General features: G+C 36.1%; 1 protein-coding gene across 1 annotated transcript in view; it reads right to left on the reverse strand.

Moving 5' to 3' along the window:
• LOC105546992 (cilia- and flagella-associated protein 54-like) overlaps positions 1–24924 on the reverse strand; it is a gene marked incomplete at its 3' end in the record, with an annotated part of 116459 nt that overhangs the window by 21161 nt on the left and 70374 nt on the right. The window contains exons 14-20 of the mRNA XM_011990340.1: positions 18459–18590; positions 16321–16435; positions 14395–14484; positions 13264–13390; positions 9950–10061; positions 9504–9604; positions 232–462 (exon numbers count right to left, since the gene is read on the reverse strand). Coding sequence (XP_011845730.1) covers positions 232–462; positions 9504–9604; positions 9950–10061; positions 13264–13390; positions 14395–14484; positions 16321–16435; positions 18459–18590 — 908 coding nt within the window. The remainder of the gene's footprint in view (positions 1–231; positions 463–9503; positions 9605–9949; positions 10062–13263; positions 13391–14394; positions 14485–16320; positions 16436–18458; positions 18591–24924) is intronic.

Here is a 24924-nt window from a genome sequence, read left to right on the forward strand (position 1 = left end):
CCTGAGGCCTCCCCAATGGAACTGTGAGTCAAACTAAACCTCCTTCCTTTATAAATTATCAGTCTTGGGAAGTTCTTTACAGCAGTGTGAAAACAAACTAATACAGCCAGTATAAAGATGAGAAGTACTCTGTAAACCTCAAGTTGTTAGCACCATTGGAGCTCTGAACATACAAATACAATCCATGTTCATGAAACTAAAACAGTATTTTTCATCAATAATATACTATACCTGACCATCATATGTGAAGAGCCAAATTTCATCTTCGTACGCTCCCCTAGCTTTTGTAAAACCAGGTTAAAGTGTGCACCTGCTAGATACAGGTTCATCTGAGCTCTCCAGGGCATCTCTTCAAGTGATACACGATGGAACCTCTTTCTTTTAACATAACCTAATATTAGAGGATTCAAGTAATCTATCAGGTATCGTTGTGCTGCTTTCCTAACACTGGTTCTCCTATTTCTGCCAAGGGAGAAAGAAGTGTTGAAATTACACAAAAACTTTCAGATATTTAATAAAGAAGAATCATTCCAATTTAGAAAGAATACATCAAGAAGTCACTTGACTGCCCTTATGCAAATGTTTCTGGCTTATTTATCATTTCTGCAGTGCTAAAAATATGAACCAGGGTGGTTAAAAAAAGGCACAGAGATAAGCACCAGGGACAATGACACCATGTATTGAGTTCAACCCTCTCTGAAGTCTGTGTCCTCAGCTCAAACCAAACAGAGCTTTTCTTTTTCATAACCAAAAGGCCACTGAGATTAGACAACAAAATTAGGATATGATGTTCACATTCATCAACTAAATTCAATATTAAACAAGAAAATCATTTCTCTGTATTGGTCCTTGAGGAAGAAACAATGTAGCAAAATTTTGTCTAACATTAGTTAAACTCTAGAGGAAATAAAACATCAGTTGAATATAGATGAGATGACTTCATAACTGCATATTCAATACACTCCAGAAAAAAATATACTCAAATTTTAGCTAATAGTTTGGATTTCAAGTATAATATATATTCATTTTTTAAAAATCATCCTATCAAAACTTAAAGTAGTCCAACTATTTGCATGTATAGTTGTTTATAGAACATATCGTTCCAAGCATATTTTCAATTTTTTTGTTCTGTTAGCAATGTTGCTAACCCATTGGTCCGCACCATTCCACTTGATTTATGTTGTTCACTTATATATTGTTCAGAATCTAAATCAATACACACACATATACAAGAAGAAAAGAAAGATGGATAGGAAGAAGGCAGGCAGATGTTGAAACAGAGGAGGAAACATTTGAAGAAAGGAAGGAGGACAGCTTTCTTTTATTGTGTAGTGTTTACATTATCACTCAGTTCTAAATATTTTTTAGTTTATTGATGATTTGCTTTTAATCCAAGATTTTAGGGCTTTTTGTCATTGTTTAGTTGGTTTTAGTGATGTTATTTGGTTTCCCAATAAACGTGAATCTTTTTAATAGCTGATCCTGAAAGTTAAAAATATAATTTCCAAAATGAAAATCAATCTTGTCCCCATGTGAGTAGATCAATTCTCCTCAAAAGGCCAAGATGAGTCAACAGTCGGTTGCAACTTCCTTGCTACGGAGAGTGTGATAGTTTAGGGAGATCAGTGACAGGATAGGCTTCCTCCAGGTATCTTGGCAAGGGAATGACAGACTCCAGGTGGTTCGGAACGGAATTCACAGCCAGCCCACAGAGGATACAGAATGCTTTTCCTCTATCATCTGAACAGTTCTTAACATTCAGGTGCTCCAATAACCTGATTTGTGTCTCCATGAGCAACAGGTCTGAGTACACCCACAGAGAGGGAGCTCCACAAGGACAATCAGCACAAATGCTCAGTGATGTGAAGCCACAAGAGGAAGCAGATAAACACCTGAATTAAAAAATATTTAGGAATCCTGAAACTACCTTCTATACATTCTAGCTTAAGGAAATGAGCTAGCATATTGACATTAGCAGAACCAGGATTCTCACCATTAGGGAAAAGAGTTACAATTAGAAAAAGAGAAAACACTGGAAAGTATCCTGTGGTTTTGAAATGGAATTCCAGGTATTAGAATGAATTTATGGTTTTAGATACATATATATATAGAGAGAGAGACAGAGACAGAGAATGCTATATTTAGATAGATATGTTTAGACAGATGATTGATAGATTTAGATAGATAAATTTACCTGAACAAATATATTTCCTAGCTCAGTCTATCAAGAGGAACTGGAAGCAAAGCCACATTAGTAGCCCTCACAACTTAGATTCTAAATACCATTTCTCACTAAAAGAAATCACTTGACTCCAGGGCTGTACAAGGTGTGTACAAGACGAACATCTTGTGGTAAGAAGTAGCTCAACGAAATGATGGAAACATGTCAAAAACTGAAGAGCTAGCCAAATCTAGAGCAATTTGAGAATCGAAATAAAGAATAATGTTAATTTGATAAAGAATATCCACAGAACAAAACCTACCACAAATACCATTCTCAATGCTAAAATGTTGAAAATATGAAAGTGTTCCCTATGAAATGGGAATCAGACAAATATGCCCACTAACATCACTTTTGTTTTAGCATTGTATTGATGGGATTAGCCAGAATAATAAGGAAGAAAAAGGAAAAGGAGAAAAGGATTGGAAAGTCAATATACAAAAATAACTCTATTTCTACATATCGTCAATAAACAAAGAGTTCTAAAAGAATCATTCCCAGTAACTTCAAAAACATACCTAGAAATTAATCAAAGCAAAGATATGCAAGATCTATTCACAGGAAGCAGAAATTACAAAGATAATTTAAAAACATATAGAACTAAATGAGAATGAAAACACTTTTAGTAAAAAATTGTAGGATGCAGGACAGGTGCAGTGGCTCATGCCTGTAATCCCAGCACTTTGAGAGGCTAAGGCAGAAGGATCACTTGGGCTCAGGAGTTCAAGATCAGTCTGGGCAACATAGCAAGGCCCTGTCTCTACAATTAAAAAATAAAATTTAGCCAGCCGTGGTGGTACATGCCTGTAGTCCTAGCTACTCAGGAGACTGAAGTAGGAGGATTGCTTAAGCCCAGGATTTTGAGGCTGCAGTGAGCTATGATGGTAGCACTGAACTCCAGCCTGGGTGACCAAAAAATAAATAGATAGATAGACAGATAGATAGATAGATAGATAGATAGATAGATAGACAGACAGATAGATAGGTAGATATACACACACACATATATACACACATATATATGTATATATAAAATGATGCAGCTAAAAGATGGCTAGAAGAAAACTTAAATGTTCATGTTTTCTGGATTCAAAGCAATCCCAACCATACTTCTAGCAAGTTCTTTGTTTTAAAATTACCATTGTACAGTGTGTGTCACTTCATGACAGGGATACATTCTGAGAAATGTGTTGTTAGGTGATTTTATTGTTGTTTGAACATCATAGGGTGTTCTTACACAAACCTAAATGGTATAGCCTACTACACACCTAGGCTACAAACCTCTATAGCAGATTAGGATAATAAACACTGTAGGCAATTATGACATGATGGTATTTGTACATCTAAACATAGAAAAGGTACAGTGAAAATATGATTTTATAATTGTATAGGACCACCAGTGTACATGCAGTCCATCATTGATCAAAATGTTATCCAACATGTGAATGTAATTTCAATCTTTCCTCATTAATTATTTCTCTGTTTCTCCTTCAGGTTTTTAAATGTATAGAATCTTTTTGGTTAACTTTTCAAAAACTGGTTTCTATCTTAATTGCATTGAAATAAAATACGGTTCACATGATTCCAATTACTTGAAATTTCTTGAGACTTGCTTTAGAGCCAATAGTATAAAAAAAAGATTACAGACTCAAAGAGACATAGTAATCTCAAAGAAATTGAATCCGTTGGTAAAAATGTGCAGGTATGGTGTGGTATACTACAAACACATATCTGGTACCTGTCCCCTGGTTTCTGGCACAGAGATCTTAAAACCCTTGGAATTTCCAGAGTGAAAGAAATGTGTTACTCACAGAAAGTCCCTGTGGAACATATGTAAGTCTATGCTTAGGAGACAACTCAGGGTAGAGCCTCTAGCTAGGCTCAGGATAGAGGTTATCTTAATCATCACTAAACACATGATTAGAGGGTGAGACCTTTCAGCCCCACCCCTCCCACTGCCTGGAGGGGAGGGTGGCTGCAAGCCAGGCTATGAAAACTCTTGAACTAGGAGGTTCAGGGTGCTTCCAGGTAGGTACAACCACAAGCTAGGAGGGTGGTGCCCCCAACTCTACAGGGACAGAAGCTCCTGTGCTCAGGACCCGTCTGGACTTTGCCCTTGGTATGTACCTCCTGACCTGGCTGTTCATTTGTATCTTTTACATTAAGCTAGTAAACATGTAAGGTGTTTCTCTGAGTTTTGTGAGCTATTATAGCAAATTTTCGAACCCGAGGAGGGAATCTCTGAATTTATAGTCAGCTAGGCAGAAGTGTGGGTATCCTGGGATCACATTTGTGACCGGCCTCTGAAGTGGTGGCAGTGTTGTGGAACCAAGCCCTTTAACTTGTGGGATGTGCTGCTAACTCTGTGTCGACAGTGTCAGCATTAAATTGTCTTTTCATACTATAATTATGCAGGATGTTATCCTAAGGAGAAATTACATGAAGTGCATATGGGGCTGCCCGGTTGGTGCTGGAGAATTGGTTGGTGCTGGAAAACACCATATGGTTTGTGTCAGAAGTGGTATCAGCAAAAAGATACTACGCATCCTTGAACATTTACGTAATAATGCAGTTTGTTGCATGATCATATTAAAGAAAAAAATCAATGAAAAAGAAATATTAAACAAAATTCAACATAATTTATAACAAAACTCTTAGAAAATAAAAAATGGATGACAGTTTCCAAAATGTGATAAAGGATTTCATCCCGAACTCCAAAGCAAATATAGTACTTAGAAGGGAAATAATAAATATATTTTTAAAATTCATGTTACAGACAAGTTTATTCTAAAATGTATATGAAATGGTACAAGAAATAGATCTTTAAATTCATGTTATAGACAAGCTTATTCTAAAATGTATATGAAATGGTACAGATCCTAGAGTAGCTAAAACAATTTTGTAAAAAAAATAAAGTGGAAAGAATCACTCTACTTGATTTTAAGGTTTACTCTATAACTACAGTAATAAAGAAAGAGAATGTGGTATTGGCAGAGGGAGGCACATAGATCAATGGAACAGAATACAGAACTCAGAAATAGATCTGCACAAATATGTCCAGCTGATTTTTTACAAAGGTACAAAAGTGATTCAATGGAGGAAGGATAGTCTTTTCAAGAAATGACATTGGAACAATTAGATATCCGCAGGTAAAAACATGAAGTTCAATCTAAACCTCACATCTTATGCAAAAAATCAACTCAAAATGAATCACAACTTAAATGGAAAACATGAAACTATAAAACTTAGCAGGGGAAAAAAAGGACCTACGATTAGGCAAAAAGTTTTGAGGTTTGCCACCAAAAGCACAACCCATTAAAGGAAAAATTGATAAGTTGGACCTCATCAAGATTTAAAAATTGTGCTCTGCAAAAGATTCTGTGAAGAGGATGAGAAGACAAGCTACATACTGGGAAAAAGTTTTGCCAATAACATATGCAACAAAGACCTTGTATCTAGACTATATAAAGAACTCTCAAAATTCAACAGAAAAATAAAAACAGTCCAATTAGAAAATGAGCAAAAGACATAAACAGACATTTCATTAAAGAGGATAGATAGATGGCAAGTAACCATATAAAAAGATGTTCAGCTGGGCACAGTGGCTCACGCCTGTAATCCCAACACTTTGGGAGGCTGAGGTGGGTGGATCACAAGGTCAGGAGTTCAAGACCAGCCTGACCAACATGGTGAAACCCTGTCTCTACTAAAAACACAAAAATTAGTCAAACGAGGTGGTGGTACATGCCTGTAATCCCATCTACTCAGGAAGCTGAGACAGGAGAATCACTTGAACCAGGGGGGCAGAGGTTGCAGTGAGCCGAAATTGCATCACTGCACTTCAGTCTGGGCAACAGAGCAGGACTCCATCTCAAAAAAAAAAAAAAAAAAGATGTTCACTATCATTAGCCATTAGAGAAATGCAAATTAAGGCCATGAGATATCACTACACACCTATTTTAATAGCTAAAATTTTAAAAAACGTAATAATACTCAACGCTGGAAAGCATGAGTAGAAACTAGATCATTCATATACTGTTGATGGGAATGTAAAAATGAGGAGCCAGTCTGCAAAACAGTGGAGGATGTCTTACAAAATTAAACATGCTTACCATTTGACCAAGCAATTGCACTCTTGGGTATTTATCACAGAAAAATGAAGATTTATGTTTATGTAAAAACTGCACATGAATGCTCATCACAGTATTATTCCTAATAGTCAAATGCTATTGGGTTGGAAACAATCAACAATCTAAATGCTCTTCAATAGGTAAATGGTAGTAAAATACGGAACATTAATGCCATGGAATACTACCAAGCAATAATAAGTGAATTCTTGGATACACACAACTTGGGTGACTCTTAAGGGAATTATGCTAAGTGACACAAAAAGCCAATCTCAAAAGGTTACATACTGTAGTGGTCATACAAATTCTACAGACTGCATAGAATACACACACAGACACACAAACACACACACATGTGCATGCAAACTTGCTATAATCCAAATAAGGTCAGTGGATTATATCAATGTCAATTTCCTGGTTGTGATATTGTACTATAGTTGTACAGCTATCATTAGAAACTGGATGAAGGGTATATGGGATCTCTCTGTATTATTTCTTATAACTGCACATGAATCTATAATTATCTGGAAATAAAAAAGTTTTAAATACACATCTTACAACAAGGATGTCCACAATCCACAAACGCTTTTCCTGATTAAACTCTAAGTCCTAGCCTGTAGGCTAAATATGAAAAGGAAAGAAGAGGCTGGAGCATTAGAAAGGAATAAGTAAAACATTATCTCTTCAGATTATGACTGTCCACACACACAAAAAAAACTGTATCTACAAATAAATTATCAAGTTGTTTAGAAGATCAGTATGCAAAAAAATCAATTATACACCTATACAAAGAATAGAAAAATTCAAAAATGTAATTTTAAAATAGCATTTACACTAATATCAAAAAACAGTTCCTTGATGTATCTAACAAAAGATATATAACATGGTTATGGAGAAAATCATAGAAATTTATTGAAAGGCATTAAAGACCTAAGAAAGTGATCTGTCTACTAATAGAAAAACACAACAGTGTAAAAAAAATGAATAAATAATTTTTAAAAACCTTCCTATACCAATATATACATTCAATTCTATCTTTATCAAAATCATAGTAGAGTTTTTTGTATTAATCAAAAAATCATTCCATTTTGTTGAATAATACCCAAGACTTGCATGAAGGAAAAGAATATTCTGGAGAAACTTGTTCCTCACACAGCAAAACTCAATTTAAAGCTAGAGTAATTACAGTGGTTTGATATTGACTCAGGAATAAGTTAACAGACTAATCAAACAGAGAAGAGATCCCAAAGCTACATATATGAAAACTTGCTAAGTGATAAAGTTAACAGTGACAATAGAATAGACTACTCAACAAACTGTGCTGGTCAACTGAATACCGGTTACAAAACTAAAAAAAAGAGAATGAAGGGGACTCATCTTCTCACCATATACAAAAACAAATTAATGAAATTCCTAAATATGAAAATCAAAACTTTAAATTCACAAAGAGAATATCTTTACTACCCCAGATTAGGAAAGAATTTCCAAAACAATAAAGGGAAACATTGATATATTTGACTCCATTAAGAATTAAAACTTTTGAATTAATTATTAAAGAACTTTAAAATGTGAACTGATGAGCCACAAACTGGGAGAAGCATTAGCATCCAAACTTATAAAACTAAAGAAGAAAACAAAAGTTTTTAAATGTGCAAAGAATACAAACAAGCAGTCCTGAGACTAGAAAAACCGTTGGGCCAAATAAAAACATAAAAAGATGCCTAACCTTAGGAATCAAATAAATGAAAATTGAAACAACAACGAGGCAAAATTTCATACCACATAGTTCCACAAAAATGTGATAATAAAATCAAGCATTGGTGAAGACCTTGAATAATGGAAAATTTTCACAACATTGATAAAAATTTAAGAGCAACTTAGCAATATCTAGTAATGCTAAAATGTTCATATCTTGAAAACCACAACCCTATGTATTTACCCTACAGAAACTCTCACACATACATAAGGAGATACATACAAGAATGTCCTTTGTAACATTGTTTACAACAGTGAAAAGTTAGAATTTCAATGTTTATTTATGGGAGACTGAATAAATCATTTAAAACATTTATTATACAATGTATAATATATATTATATAATATATGCATAATAAATATATATTATTTATATTATGCATATTAAATTATGTGTGTTATTCATATTTACGTGTATGTGTTATGCATACAGAAATATGCATACAATAAACACAATGCATTATACTATTACTATATAATTTATTATATGATATTTATTTAGTATATAATGAAATACCATTCAGCAGTGAAATTAAGAAAGTGGACTTATGTATAGGTGACATTTCAAAAAATCACAAACATAATATTGAGAGAAAAAAAGCAAATTTCCAAAGCAAATCAGAAAAAATTATAGCATGCATTATTTGGGGCTTATATATACATATGTGGTTGACATACGAATTCACTCATCAGCATAATAATAACGAAATTTGGGGTATTATTTCCAGAATAGAGGAAAACAGAAATGCATACCAGGATGGGTACATGGGGATTTCAACTGTGTTTGAAAGGTTTTACATGTTAAATGGCATAGTTGTTATATTATTTTTTATACCCATATGTCATAATTTAAATAAAGAAAATGAAGGAATAATCAAAGAGATAGTAGGCAAATGCAAATAAAAACAAAGCAGAATTGGTTCTATTAATATCTATGTTGTGTAAATTAAAATCAAAATCACTAAACAGGTATAGAAAAACATTAGATCATGAAGGTAAGATATATAATGTATAAATAAAAAATTCTTATACATGTGTACTTATAAAAATAGAAACTAAACATTTTGCCATATTTTGTAATCAAGAACTTTAGGTTCACTGATAATTTACCAATTTGTTCTCCTAACCACCCTATCTAAACTATTGCCACCACCACCTTCACGTCAAGCCAAATATTCTATATTATTTCATTTACTTTATAACATTTATCAACATTTTTAACTGTCTTGTTTATTTAGGTGTTTACTTGTTTACTATGCTTTTTTCATTAGTATGTAAGTTCCTCGAAGGCAACGATTTCACCCGTCTGATCCACCAGTGTATCCCTAGTACCCAAAATAATGCCCAACACATAGTTACCCTCAAGTAAACTTTTATTGAATTAATTAATTAGTTAATACCTTTCATGTGCCACCATTTCAGAAATAGCTGGATTTTTTAAAATGAAATCTCTTAGAGTTTCCTTTTTTTTACTTCTTACTCTTTGTGACATTTCTGCACCCTTAATAGAGGAGATAAAATTTTACAAGTTAAATTCAAACTTTAAACACAGTAGTATAATTTATTCATACTCTAATGCTTATCTCTTGACATTGAAATACAGTAGTTCATACCCTCAACTAAAATTATTATCAAAGGCAACAGAAATACCCCTGTAGACAAAAAACTCTGATTATAACAATATCTACATGTTAATCTAAAAGTTGTACTGTGTAATTATAAAATTATGCTTGTTAGTATATCCTTCTGTTTCATATTATAATGAGTTTAAATGTAGCCAATCATCTCTAAATACATGAATCTCTCAATTTCATTACCTAAAATTCAAAACTCATACGAAACTTACTTTTCCAATTTCCATTACTGCAGCTTTGAACTTTAAATATTTTTTTACTTTTTTACTCAAAGTACTCTCCTTATATTTCACTTTTATTAGTCCAAGTAGAGACTCATTCCTCCTAATAAAAAAGATAAAGTCAGTCAAAAAGACCTGCAAAAATGTGCAGAACTACCCCCAAAGTAATATGTCTTTAAAGTTTTCACTGAAATTATGCAAGAATATCCAAAACTGCTTGTGTCCTATGCATAAATTAGACTGTGATATCTCTGTTCAGCATGAAATAGTCAGTCTCTCAAAATAGCAAAGTGTAAATCATATCATAAAATGTGACTGTCAGTGAAGATGTTGAATAACAGAAACTTTTCACATTGATAAAAGTTTAAGAGCAACTTAGCAATATCTTAACTAAGCAATATCTTAACTAAATAACTTAACTAAGCAATAACTTAGTAAAGTTAAAATGTTCATATCTTGGCAACTACAGCCCTGTATATTTACAGAAACTCTCACATATGCATAAGGACATATGTATAAGAATGTCCTGTCCTTTGCAGCACTGTTTATAATAATAAAAAATTAGAAAGAATTTAAATGCCTATTTACAGGAGACTAAATAAATAAGTTTTAAAATGTATTATACAATGTATAGGAAGGCCGCAGTGGCTCATGCCTGTAATCCCAGCACTTTGGGAGGCCAAGGCGGGTGGATCATGAGGTCAGGAGATCGAGACCATCCTGGCTAATACAGTGAAACCCCGTCTCTACTAAAAATACTACAACAACAACAACAACAAATTAGCTGGGCGTGGTGGCGGGTGCCTGTAGTCCCAGCTACTCGACAGGCTGAGGCAGGAGAATGCCATGAACTCGGGAGGTGGAGCTTGCAGTGACCCGAGACAGCGCCACTGCACTCAACCCTGGGCAACACAGCGAGACTCCGTCTCAAAAAAAAAACAAAAAATGCATTATACAATGCATAACAGAGAATATGCTGTATGTTATAATCATATAATAAAAACTCCCATAGGGCCTTCTATAGGGAAAAAGAGGAGTTGAAGGCATGATGTAGATGGAACAGAACTGGATTGAAAATGAAATAACCATGGACACTTCTTCCCTTATAACTCGGAGAATACTGTAAAAGTAATCCTAGACAAGCTTCCTTGCTTCCAACAGATTTCAATCTCTTTGGTTCTATCTTTTGCAAGCTCCCAGCCACTGCTGCCCTCTGAATACCAACAGGAACTGAGCTGATCTTTTCCCAATACTATAGTCTCTCACTGTCCCTTTATTGATACTTGCCTATTTTTCCTGAAATTTCTATTTTTTTAAAATTTATATTTCTTCATAAGCACTAGCCAGGTACAGCAAAACTGCTTAACATGATAAATGGGATCCCAAAACTTGAATAAAATATAGGGTCTTATTAATGCAAGGCTAATGAAATGACGGGGTGAGCCTGGATAGCTAGTTCTAGGGGTTGGAACTTGACCCAAATCCATCTTGGCCCCTTCGCTCCAGTTTTGATGAAGATGATCCTAAGCCCATGGTTGTCTGGAACCCCAGTTCAGTTGTAACAATCCTAATCACCCAGTTAGTTGACATTCACTTGGGCAAAAGTTTTGCTGCCTAAATTAGAAGCCTTTGATCAATGACCATAAGGGACTTGGGGAGCCATCCTCCACAACTTGAAGCCTAAGACTGCCTTCCATTTCCAACCAGCTAGGTCTCTTCTCTACAGCCTCTCCTCTCTCTCTCCCTCACTACCAGCGTGCTTGACCAGGTTGTTATGTTCTTCCAGAAAGAGACGGGAAGGAGAGGAGGTCACATTTAGACTACAGTCTTTGCCACCATCTCAGCATTCTCCTCCAAGCACAGCAGAACCTTCATCCATTGAATAAATTAAACTCATCCACTCCTTGATCTGTTCACTGTTCTGTGGAGCTCTGACTGACCGCTTTTCATTGTGATAAATAGTATTTTAAAATTTTTATGCAAGTCAACGTTACTGAGGACTTGTTCATTGTTTTAACTATTCATACAGTCACGTGTCACTTAGCGGCAGGGATACATTCTGAGAAATACTTTGTTAGGGAATTTTGTCATTGTGTGAACATCATCGAATGTACTTATGCAAACCTAGATGGTATCACCTGCTACACATCTAGGTGATATAGTACAGCCTATAGCTCCGAGACTACAAACCCGTACAGCATGTTACTATACTGAACGCTGTAGGCGATGTTGTAACATAACAGTCAGTATTTATTTATCTAAACATATTCGAACATGGGGAAAGTACAGTATAAATACAGTATTATAATATTATACTCCTCTTCCAGAAAATCTCTTATTCTTAGGTTAGACTTCCACAGCCAGCCCTCCACATTTGCCTGCACACTGAAAGTATCTTCTGTTTTTCTTTGGAATCAAAAACATTATTCAACCCTCCTAAACATCTAATTTTAGCTGTTTTTAAAAAAATTTAATAGAACTCTAATTCTGAACAATTATGTTATTATCATGGCCTGTTTCATTTAATATAAGCAATTTCTTCTTTTATCTTTGGAAAGTATGAAGCACATATACACTCTAAGCTTCTGTTCTAATAAATGAAGTACCTATTTTAGAAAGAATATCTTTCTGTTTGTTTTTAAGGGAATGCTTCTCTTTTGCTACCATTTCAAAACCAGGTTTCATGTTACTGATGTTTACTTTTATTAAAATGGGATGGACAGATCAATGCCCAGTGAAGAAAAGCCCACTCTCAGTTGGCAAAAGAAAAGTTGGATTAATTTGGCATCTCTCATAATTGGTGTGAAGCACTATCATTTTATTTGGGAGCAAAGAGAATCATTCAGGCTTAGAGAATAGGAGGGACAGTTTTAAGGTTTACTGCTTTTATTTGAGGAACTCCCTCTTCACATATACAAATGGAAACTCCAAGAAATGGCTCTATTTGTTACCACAGAAGAATTAGAAACAAGCGGGAAATGACCAAACTGGAGCCAAAACCTTGTGTGAGAAAGAACTGATGGCCTAGAGATACTATTAGCCATCCTGACTCAATAGCGAAAGACTTCATCTGTTTCCAGCTAGAGATATGAACATGCTCGATTCTCATTTGTGAGTACACTGTATATATATTTTTAGTTTTAGTTATTTCTTTACACAGACATAAGTTTTTACTATCTCTTAGGTGGTGGTTTTAGCTGTATATACTCCACTCTCTTTTTCATCTACCTTGTATTTCTTAAAACTGACAATGATATTCATTTTTTAAAGTTGTTAATATGTATAAAACTGATAATTGCAAGTACCTTTTCAAGAAGTCGTGGACAGGAGCTGTTACCTCTACCAAAAGGTGAAATTTTTCCTCATTCATGCATTTTAGCATAACTTGCGTAAAGAATTCCAGAAATCTTGGTTTTTGCTTAAATTTCATAACTGTAATAACAAGGAAGTTCAGATATAGTTACCAATATACTCAATTATTAGTACCGAAGGGTTGCCAGTGCTAGCAGTCATTTTGTTCCAACAGGCAAGTTTATTAATCTGCTTTTTAGATTTCTCCATTTTAAAAAGTATATAGGAATAAATGTGGTGTGAACTATTGTTTTTCTAATATCAATGAATGTTTTACAGTCTATATTAAATTTATTTTCTAAATATCTCAGCACTGAGAAAGATTTCATTAAGGTCACTTCTAATGTATGACTAACTGGGGGAAAAAGTTATTGATAATTATCCTAACTAGTAATCCTAATTTTTACTATATTTCACTCTGAATTAATCAATTATGTTGCCATTTCTCATCAGCTAAACTTGAAAGTCACTAATACATTTTTCTTTTTTTTTTTTTTTTTTTTTTTTGAGACACAGTCTCACTCTCTTGCCCCAGCTGGAGTGTAGTGGCATGATCTCAGCTCACTGCAACCTCTGCCTCCCAGATTCAAGCGATTCTCCTGCTTCAGCCTCCTGAGAAGCTGGGATTACAGGCGCCCACCACCCAATGCCAGGCTAATTTTTGTATTTTTAGTAGAGACAGGGTTTCATCATGTTGCCCAGGCTGGTCTCAAACTCCTGACCTCAGGTGATTTGCCTGCCTCGGCCTCCCAAAGTGCTGAGATTACAGGTGTAAGCTTCTGTGCCCGGCCACTAATACATTTTTCAACGCCCTAGTTTTCGTAAGCTTCATAACACCACCATTCACTACCAAAATAAGCCACCATCAAGATTCTGTCTTTCCAGACTTTAAATCAGGTACCCATTTAGGTCTCTTTCATTACTTGGCAATCAAGATTCTGCATTATTCTGAGTGGGTAAGAATTCAAAATATTCTGCCTAAAACAGGTGAAATCTTCAAGTAGACAACAGAAACAAAATCCACAGAATTAATTCTCTTCGGTGATAAATCGAGTGAACAGCATATACACATCCAGTTCACCTACCTTCCTTCACGGCACCTTTGACCGACCAATTCAAAACTACGGGATAAAGAAATATAGGGTCCTCTCCTCCTGAGAGTTCAGATGTAACATCTAAGGTTAAAAAATTCAAAAGTTATATGTTCTGTTTAATAACCCAAAATACAAGTTTTTTTGAGTGATTCACAATAACAATTATTTGAAAGACATGAAAAAACAGGAAAATACTAAAGTATTTATTCTAAATTATGTGCCTTAACATAGCAATTATAGCATTACATTTTGGAAATAAAAATAATCTGATGAAATTATTTGCTTCACTGTTCCCCCTAAAAGCTAAGGGGTCCACCACCAAATAGGTAAAGAGTTTCCAAGGCATGATTCTCTCCTCTTTAACAGCTGTCATATATCAGCAAACCCAAGACTCAGAAATCTACCAATTATATTTACTCCATTTTAGCAAAACTATCTTTAAAAGGCAGTAAAGTATAACACAGCCTGGAGCCAGACTGGCTGGGTTCAAATTCTAACTATGACAACTTTTTAGTTATGAAACCTTAGAAAGTTATTTAGCTTCTCTGTGCCTCAGTTTCCTTATCTTTATAATGAAGACAATAATAGTACCTTCCTCATATGGTTCTTATATACAGGTTGCATGAGTTTTAATGTGTATATTTTATAAAAATAGTATATTTTGTAAAATAGTAACTGGCACACAGAAAACACTGTACAAAACTATCATTTTATTATTGTTATTGAATTTACTATTCTTTTTCTAACCATTAGACCACCAGGGAGAATTTACTATTCAGCTAGTTATAGCCCATTGTGCTTCTTGGTAAAATATTTTTACTGATATTATGAAAATAAATAATTCACATTTCTAGAACACTGTATATTTTAAGGAATTATACTTTATATAGTAATAAGATGATTATAGCTTTCCTAAAGCTAGGTTAACCAATTATGGGAATAATCAAATACTTAGTTCAATTCATAAATCCATGCTTGAAACAGGCATGGAACATATTAAAAGAGAGAGATCCAAGTCAGCGAAGCCCACAAGACAGAACTGAGGCACACAGTAGGAGAGGTGAGGTAGGGACATGGAATTCTACAAGTGTAACCTCGTCCCCAAAGGCCATGGGGCAAAAGTAGAGCCTCATACTTGGTTTAAGGCTCAAATTTGGACACTCTCTTGTTCTAGAACATTTGAAATACCTGCTTTTTAAAAATGTGACAATACTAATCATCACCAGAAACTAACTCAATTTCCCAAGTAGCCTTCTAGGCTGCAAACTCCAAAATACCAATCATTGCATTAACACATTGGTTTATTATGAAATCACTACAGTACGATGACCTAAAATTAAACTAATCTTTCACTCTGCTTTCTACTCTGGAAGGCATTGGTTCAAACCACTTACACATTAACACTCACATTATTCCTTTATTTCTCAGTCGCACTTTTTACTTCAAAGCAGTGATTTTTGTGCCACCATAACCCCCTCCCACTCTCCCACCAAGGATACCCAGATGGCTGTCACAATTAGGGGGTGGTGTGCTGTGCTTCTGTGAGTAGAGGCCAGGGAGGCTACTCAATATCATACAGTGCCAAGGACAGTCCCCACAACAAAGAACTACCTGGCCCCAAATGATAATAGTGTCGAGGTTGAGAAAACCTGCTTTAGAGTCAGAAGACACAGGCTCAAGTCCAAGTCAGCTATGTAATCCTATGTAAATCACTTAATCTTTATGAGCCACATCTGTAAAAAGTGGTTAGCAATCCCTTATTAACAGGGTATTGTTAGGATTAATGATATAAAAGCACTGTGTAAACCTTAAAGGGTTTACCAAATGCTAATCTCATCTTAATCCTTTGAACAAAATTTTTTCTCGTTTTAAAAAACTTAATGCTAAACGGAAGTATACAGAAAAAAAAATGATTACATTGCTTTGTCAGTTTGAGTAGGTGTGTTTCCAACAAGGCCAGCTGTTCATTTATCTTTTCAGGCAATAGTATCTGCTGTGGCTTCTTAGTCTTTAAAGACTTCTTAGAAGAATCCTAGAAACATTGGTTAAATGTCAAAATGTACTTTAACGTGTTGCGACAACTGTCATTTTCAAACAACATTCTTTAAATTCTGTTTTCATACTTTCATACTTGGTAGATAAAACTATGATCCACATAACAATATTAATTAATAACAATGAATAATAACAGTTATTGTGCTCTAATTAAATGTAGACACAGTACTGTGTTTCATGGAGATTGACCAAAATACTGCTTCTTTTCCCTCTCCCTTTGTCCCAGTAACTTTCACCTACTTAGCCAGCCCCCTCCAAAACCTGCATTCTCAAAGCAGCCGAGGATATGTCTCTAAAAATCTTGAAAAGACAATTCCCAGCCTGCCCTCAGAAATGTACCCCTTTATTCTTTTTTCCCTTTCTTTTTCCCAGAAGGAGCTTCTTTACAACTAAGCTAATTGCCTTTGCTACTTTGCCTTTCATTGAAACATAAGGAGATCAGTAATTAGTGGATTAAGAATTGGCCTGTCTGCGCACTCAGGCTCACTACCAGATTTTTCCTGTCTAAGCCTGAGAACTGACCTGTTAATGTCTCTTGTTCAAAAAAAAACCTTTCAAGCCCCTTCAGGTTTAAAGGAATCTTGAGTAGCTCTAATAATTTCTGACTCCTATAAATTAACAATCTCTACAATCTTAGATGAAAGAATCACAAACTTCTGCTGGACTATAAGCTTCAAGGAGAGAGGCATGAGGCCTGTCCTACCATGATGTGGAAGGCCCTGAGTCAAGGCCTGGGTGACATAAAAAGGCTGATGGACTCTGAGAGTAGACACTGCATGGAAAAAAACAAACAACCAACCCTCAAATTGCTTCCAGCTTAATCAAAAATCCCTCTAGACAAAACATCCTCCCAACTAGAAAAAAAAAAAAGTATTATACCTTAAAAAGTCATCCAGTAAAACAGTGGTGATTTTTTTAAAGATTTTTTGGGCAAACAAATGCTTACTTGGAAATTCAACATATCACAGAGATAGAAATGGAGCTTACTCTAAGTGAGACAGAGTCAGGGATGAGAGCCTCTACCTCCACCCAAGCCATGGAAGGGACTTCAAGTAATCCCTAGTACCCTCAGAAACCCAATGAACTGGCCAGGCACAATGGCTCATGCCCGTAATCCCAGAACTTTGGGAGGCCAAGGTGGGAAGATCACCTGAGGTCAGGAGTTCAAGACAAGTCCGGCCAACATGGTGAAACCTCATCTCTACTAAAAATACAAAAATTAGCCAGGTGTGGTGGCACATGCCTATAATCCTAGCTACTCGGAGGCTGAGGCAGAAGAATCACGTGAACCCAGGAGGCAGAGGCTGCGTGAGCCAAGATTGCACCACTGCACTCCAGCTTAGACTATAGAGTGAGACTGTCAAAAAAAAAAAAAGAAAAGAAAAGAAAAGAAAGGAAGAAAGAAAGGAAAGAAAGCAACCCAGTGAACTAAGTAACATGTCAAAACTTGATCTACAAAAATATGTAACTACATAGTTTCAAGGAAAGGCAATAAGCATAAGCTCTTGTAAGACTCATGCTTGGAAGGCAGATATTAAAAGTTCATCTCAAAAATTAGCAGTCTCATAAAGAAGAGAATGTAGGTGTCACAGTGAGTTTCAGAAATCTACTTTGAACACAAAGTAAAAAAATGCTGACATGTATTTGCTACATTCGATGATCCACCCAGAACAGTAAAATCTTAGATTTGGAAGAGACTTTAGAGAGCTTTTAAGTCCAATGTCCAACTGGGTGTAAGAAGCTCTCTATCATCACCTAACTGATGGTTGGGACTGGTGATGGGGACTATTCAGTATGCTAGCAGAGATTCCTTTTTCATTTTCTTGACTATAACAACAACAAAAATAAAACCCAAAAGCTCTTTACTATAATACTTTACTTATATGTAAATATAACAAGTGTAAAACTTATCAATTTTCTAATACGCTTAATAGTACTACATTAACCCTAAAAGATGCAAACTAAACATAGGTTTAAAAATGAGAAACAGAAACAGTTACCTCCTCTGGCATTTCTTCTTGTTCATTACTACCATCAAACAGAGACTTGCATCCCGGTGTGATGTCCAACATTTTTTTCCCATAATTTATAATCATTACTGCCAGGTCATATTCCCTCCATGAACGAAGAATCTAATTTAAAATATTTATTAATTATCTCTGTTGGGCATTCTTGTCTATTTTCAAGTATAATGGATCATTTTTCATAAATTCAAAAGCCCCATAGAGTTTTCAGTCTAAGAATCCCCCTTTTATTGTTAAGAAATCTGTAAGTTTACCTCCAGATCGTATTAACACATTGAGTGCAATTAAAGATGCATAATTCAACTATTTTAAGTAAAGGACTAATAACGGGATCTCATCAATAATAAACTTCCCATATCTCTGGGCCATATAGCCATATACCTTCTGATACAGTGAGTTAACTATTGAGAAAACAATTCCTTTCAAAAAATCCATATTTAAAAAGTCATTTGTAAAGGCCACATCACCACCACTTCTTATATTGAGTTGCTTTCTATGGGAAATGGCACAATTACTGACCTCATGAAGTCTTAAGCATTTACATCACTAAGTGATTTATAAGACATTCTGCTAGAAGGCTAGGCTAGATACAAGCTGTTTTTGGCAGATTCCCCATCAACCCTAGGGGAAGTGTGCACTGTAGTCATAATGGGAAGAGGCCTATTTAGCCTCTCTCACATCCCCTAATACCAGTTCTTTGGCCTTATCTATTCTGGCCCTTACCTACCTTTCTAAAGTAACCTTCCACTACTCATCTCCTTGATGAGATATTTTAATCTTACAAAATATTGAGCCAGTTATAAAATCTGACAGTCACCATTGTGTTACAGGACTTCATGTCTTCCCACAGCTGAGCCATTTCCCAGAACAGCTTTCTGCACCTTGTTTATACAGCTTCACCTTGCCATTAAAACCTTGGCTCTAGCATCAACTTCAGGAAAGCTGCCCTGGTCAGCAATCTGATTTACATTTATTCTGCTGTAGGGAAGGGTCAAAGAAGGGGATACACTCATTGTGAGCCCCTTAGAGCAACTGGGGTATAAATAAGTTTGTGTGAATTTGTTATATGCAGATATATTCTGTTGAGTATGTTAGTATTTAAGACAAGTGTATTAGTTTGTTCTCACACTTATAATAAAGACATACCCAAGACAGGGTAATTTATAAAGGAAAGAGGTTTAATTGACTCACAATTTCACAGGGCTGGGGAGGCCTCACAATCACGGCTGAAGGTGAATGAGGGGCAAAGTCACGTCTTACATGGTGGCAAGCAAGAGGGCCTGTGTAAGGGAACTCCCCTTTATAAAACCATCAGATCTCATGAGACTTATTCACTATCACGAGAACAGCACAGGACAGAACTGCCCCCATGATTCAATTACTTCCCACCAAGTCCCTCCTACGACATGTGGGAATTATGGGAGCTACAATTCAAGATGAGATTTGGGTGGGGAGACAGCCAAACCATATCAATAAATAACAACTGTTACTTCTCATGGAGGGAAGGGATATATAAAGTGGCTGAACAATAACGAGTGGCTACTTAGACCTGAGAAGCCCTATCTAATGCTAAGAACAGGAACACGTTTCTTTGGGACCAGGGCAAAGGCACTAAACTAATAGTGACTGTGGAACAGAGTGTGGGAAAGAAAGTGCCAAAACAAACTTTGTGAGTTTTTAAAAAATTTTTATTTGTTTACTTATTTTATATTTTGTAGAAGCAGGGTCTCTCAAAGTGCTGGGATTACAGGCATGAGTCACCACGTCCAGCCAAAATAAATTTTGAATGGGCAGGTAGGGTTAGGTCATGCAAAACCTTGAATGCTCAGCAAAACAGTCAAATCTCATTATGAAATGTATATGAGAGGGAGAAAGTTTTGCTATACGGAAATAGAATTGAGCTAAGTTTTGCTATAAGAAAACAGAAACGAGTCTGCTCTCCACTCTACTTAATTTTGCCTTCTGACATATTTAGGTCCTAAGCTTACAGATAACTGGACAATCTTTTCCCCTTCTTTTAATATGCTAGTAGAAAATAATAAATGATAAAGAATTTTTTCCAACCAAAGGAAAAACAGAGGACCAATTCTATTTAACATACCAAATGATGAACAGACACAGAGTATGCCAGATGTTTAGCGTAACAATTTTTAAATCATGCAAGAGTAATGACATATTGAAGATGACGAATCTCACAAGTAGCATGTTAGAAAAAAATACGGATGCTTAAAGAAGAAAGACTCAACCATCTGAAAAGATTACCAATTTTTAAAACAGAACAGAGAAAAGAAACACAGCCATCTGACTAATCAGGTTTTACATGTCCTAAGAGAAAATCTAACATTCTTTATATCAAATGAACAACTGAAATCTGGGATTCAGGGTTAGTCCAGGATCCTGGAACTGTAGGCTAGACTGGAGAAAGCTTCTAGAATGGCAATTCTCAACATATTAGGGACTAAAGCAAGTCAAATATCAAAATCCTGACATTAATATATTATTTGTTTTTGAATGTTCAGAACACATTCAGGCTGGTCGCAGTGGCTCATGCCTGTAATCCCAGCACTTTGGGAAGTGGAGGCAGGTGGATTGCATGAGCTCAGGAGTTGGAAAACAGCCTGAGCAACATGGCAAAACCCCATTGCAACAAAAAATACAAAAATTAGCCGGTGTGGTGGCACATGGCTGTAGTCCCAGCTACTCAGAGGCTGATACGCAAGGATTGCTTGAGCCAGGGAGGTTGAGGCTGCAGTGAGCTGAGATCATGCCTGATCTGTGTCCCAGAAACAAACAAACAAACATTCAGGGTCATTTCTACAGTAACATCACTTGGATTTCAATGATTCCCCAAATGGGAGAAGGGTGTGGGGGTCCTGGCCAGCAAGTCAGGAAATGCACAGAACCAGCTAGAAGGCTGGTGTGTGCTAAGAGAGAAAATTCATCCAAAGCTGAGAAAGGCAGCATGTGAATTCCAGGACATCAACCTCCACTGGGCCCCAAATGCTGGCTAGAAGCCCAATTTATTCTAGGTCAGCATTCTCTCCCATCTTCTTCAGTGGCTGGCCCAAACCAACCTATTCTCAAATCTTTGAAAACCACCCTTACCCATCACCTCCTAACTGTCAGCAAATGACCTTGCTTCCTGTCCACAGAGAAAATGTAAGCGAAGTAGCTTATCTCCCATCCACAAACCCACCATCACACATCTGTAACTACAACCACCCTTCCCTCTTTGAGAGAAAAGCAGCCAATCTCCTATCCAGACTAACCCCTCCCACACATGCTAGGATCCCACGGCCTCGTGCCTTCAGGGATCCTGCTCTAGTCCTCACACCACCTCTCTCAAGTCTTCATCCTTTCCCTTTCCTGGTGCTTCCTCATCAATATTTCAATATTTTGGAGTACCTGGATAAGCTGAATTGGTTTCTTTGGATTGTTTTTAGCAGAAGTTGCCACTGGCAAGATGCAAGTCACAAGCTGCCTTGAAATACAGTTTCTTTCTTTCTTCCGGAAGACATTGCAGTAACCACTGCTAGTTACTTAAACGTAAATACTTGTGTTCAGTGCCCTGGAAAGAGAGTGTAACCTGGCCTTCCCTTATTTGAAAAAGACACCCCCTCCCCTGGAAATACTCACTGATAGAAGAGCTTTTTGGAGGTCGGAGTAGGCCAAGCAGATAAATATATTCTTTTTTTTCTTTTTTTTTTTTTTTTTTTCTTGAGACAGAATCTTGCTCTGTCGCCCAGGCTGGAGTGCAGTGGCATAATCTTGGCTCACTGCAAGTTCCACCTCCCGAGTTCACGCCATTCTCCTGCCTCAGCCTCCCGAGTAGCTGCAAATACAGGCGCCTACCACCTTGCCCGGCTAATTTTTTGTATTTTTAGTAGAGATGGGGTTTCACTGTGTTAGCCAGGATGGTCTCGATCTCCTGACCTCATGATCCGCCCACCTTGGCCTCCCAAAATGCTGGGATTACAGAGCCACTGCACTCGCCCCACAGATAAATATATTCTAAAGAAAAGTGATCTTGGAAGATAGACTTTGGGCCCAGCATAACACAAATTAATGTGTGTGTGATTGTAACACTAGAGAAAGAAAAGGGTGCTTTGGATTGCATGGGACCCCCGCTTTCAATGGTGTCACCATGTGACAATGACAGAACTAACAGCAGCAGGAATGTTCTTGAGGTTGGGAGGGGTTAGAAATGACAGAATAGCTTTAGACTAATCAAACTCTTCAGTTATCCCTCTTGCCTAGTATTTGGAAGAAGGATTGGCCTCTTGGACTAAGTGCACTCTTGAAATTGTTAGAAAATTCTCTTCCCTTCTCACTCTATGCACTGTCCCCTGGTGGTGGCATCTATTTCTACTGCTTCAGTTGCAGTCCTGATACTAACAACTTCTTTGTCTTTACACACATGTCGCATCTCCCGAGCTCCAGCCTGATAGGTCCTGTTATATAAAGGTCACCTCTTTGGATACCCTATCGACTCCAAAATTCAATCTGTTCAAAACTCATTACCTTCTCCCCCTTCACCACACAAAGTTACTCCTCATGCAGGGTTCAATGAGTAGTGTTATATTCACCCAACTGCCCAGGCCAGGTAGCTGAATATTACTGCTGCCTCTTCCCTCTCCCTCCTTTATTCTTATCTATTAGAGTTTCAGATTCTCAATTCTATCTCGTAAATAACTCGTGAATCCTTTCCATTCTCTCTACCTCCACTTTTTCCATACCGGTTTAGTTTATCTTCTCTCATCTTTGAACTCATCTCTGCCGCAGGTCTTATCTCCTCTAATTGTTAGCTGTTGTACAACAATAACAATTTCTTTTTTCTAAAATACAGATCTCCTTATGTCATTCCTGGGTGTGAAACCCTTCAATGGTGCCTCCCTGACCTCACAAGATGGCCATTTATCACCTGGTACCTGTCCATTGCTCAACCTTTTAAGGTAACTGAAATATTGCATTATGTCCTCCATAATAAAAGATAAATTTGATTATTTTCCCAAATTCTAAAATTGTTTCATATTTTCTAACCGATTACTCCCTGGAGTGATCAACGTTAATAATCCTATGCCTTCATATATTTTCCCAACCTAATATTTGCCTTTGAGCTTTGCTTATAGTGTCTCGCTATAAAAATGTTTTAATCATCTTGTAATCTAATTATCTATCTTTTTCTGTTTATCTTTTGAATTTTGTGGCTTATCAAGGAAAGTGACCCCTGACTCCAAGGCCATATAAATATCCTTAAATCCATCTAGACTTCATTTTGTTTATGGTATGAGATAAGGTTCTGGCTTTGTTTACTTTCAGATGAACAGTCAAGTTATACCAGCACCTTTCATTAAATAAACTATTATAACACACTATCATTTTCTCAGTGAATCAAATTGCTATCTTTGTCATATATTGATTTATTCTGTAGACTTGGGGGCCATTCCTGGACTTTCTATTCTATTGCACTGAACTGTTTGCCCATTACTCTGTGACATCATTTTTTTATTAAAGTGACCTTATGGCAAACTTTAATATCTATTGAGAACTTTTAAATTAATCAGCTTCAGAGAAACTCAATTAGAATTCTAATTAGAACTGTATTAAATTTAAATATTATTTTAGGAAGGATCTGCACTTCTGTGACAATAAGTCTACCTGTTCAGGAACTTGGCGTGGCCTGTCCTATGTTCAGATCTTATTTTGTGTCCCTCAGTAAGATCCCACAGTTCTTTTAGATTCTTTAACATTTTGCTAAATTTTAAATATTGTGTATTATAAGTGGTATATTTTACCCTCTCCATTTCTAATTATTGCTAGTATTTTTAAAAGCCTATCATTTTGTAAGTGTATTATATAGAATCACTTTATACATTCTCCTTGTAATCCTAGTAATTTTTTACCAGATCTTCATGGGGTTTTGAGACCAGTGCAATTACAGATAAATTATACTTTTCTAATATTACAAAATTATTTTCTATCCTTATCTAGAACATGAGAAAGAACCTCTAAAAACACTGAATCTCACTGTTAGGAGTTAGCATCTATTTCCTGTGGCTAATTTTTAAAGAAATGACTCCAGAAATTTGCCATTCAGTATGATATTTGCTGTAAAATGTTGGTAAATGTCTTTGTCATTATTCAATAGCTTCTTTCCTTTCCTAATTTATTAGAAATTTTATTAGGAAAGGTTACTAAGTGTTATCAAATGCCTTTGTGGCATTTTTCATATAATCTTATTTGTCTCCTTTACCTTGCTGTTGCAAAAAAATCAAGTTTTGTTTTAATTCTTGACAATGAGACTGTCCTAAGACCAGAAAGTGACCAAATGCCATTCAGGAGCAGAGAAGGGTGATCTGACAGAACAGATTTGAAGGACACTACATAATGACTCTCTTTGTTCTGATTAATATTTTGGGCCCTGAACTCTGCTTTTTCTGAT

This window comes from Mandrillus leucophaeus, unplaced genomic scaffold (genome assembly GCF_000951045.1).
Source record: "Mandrillus leucophaeus isolate KB7577 unplaced genomic scaffold, Mleu.le_1.0 Scaffold377, whole genome shotgun sequence".
Taxonomy (NCBI): domain Eukaryota; kingdom Metazoa; phylum Chordata; class Mammalia; order Primates; family Cercopithecidae; genus Mandrillus; species Mandrillus leucophaeus.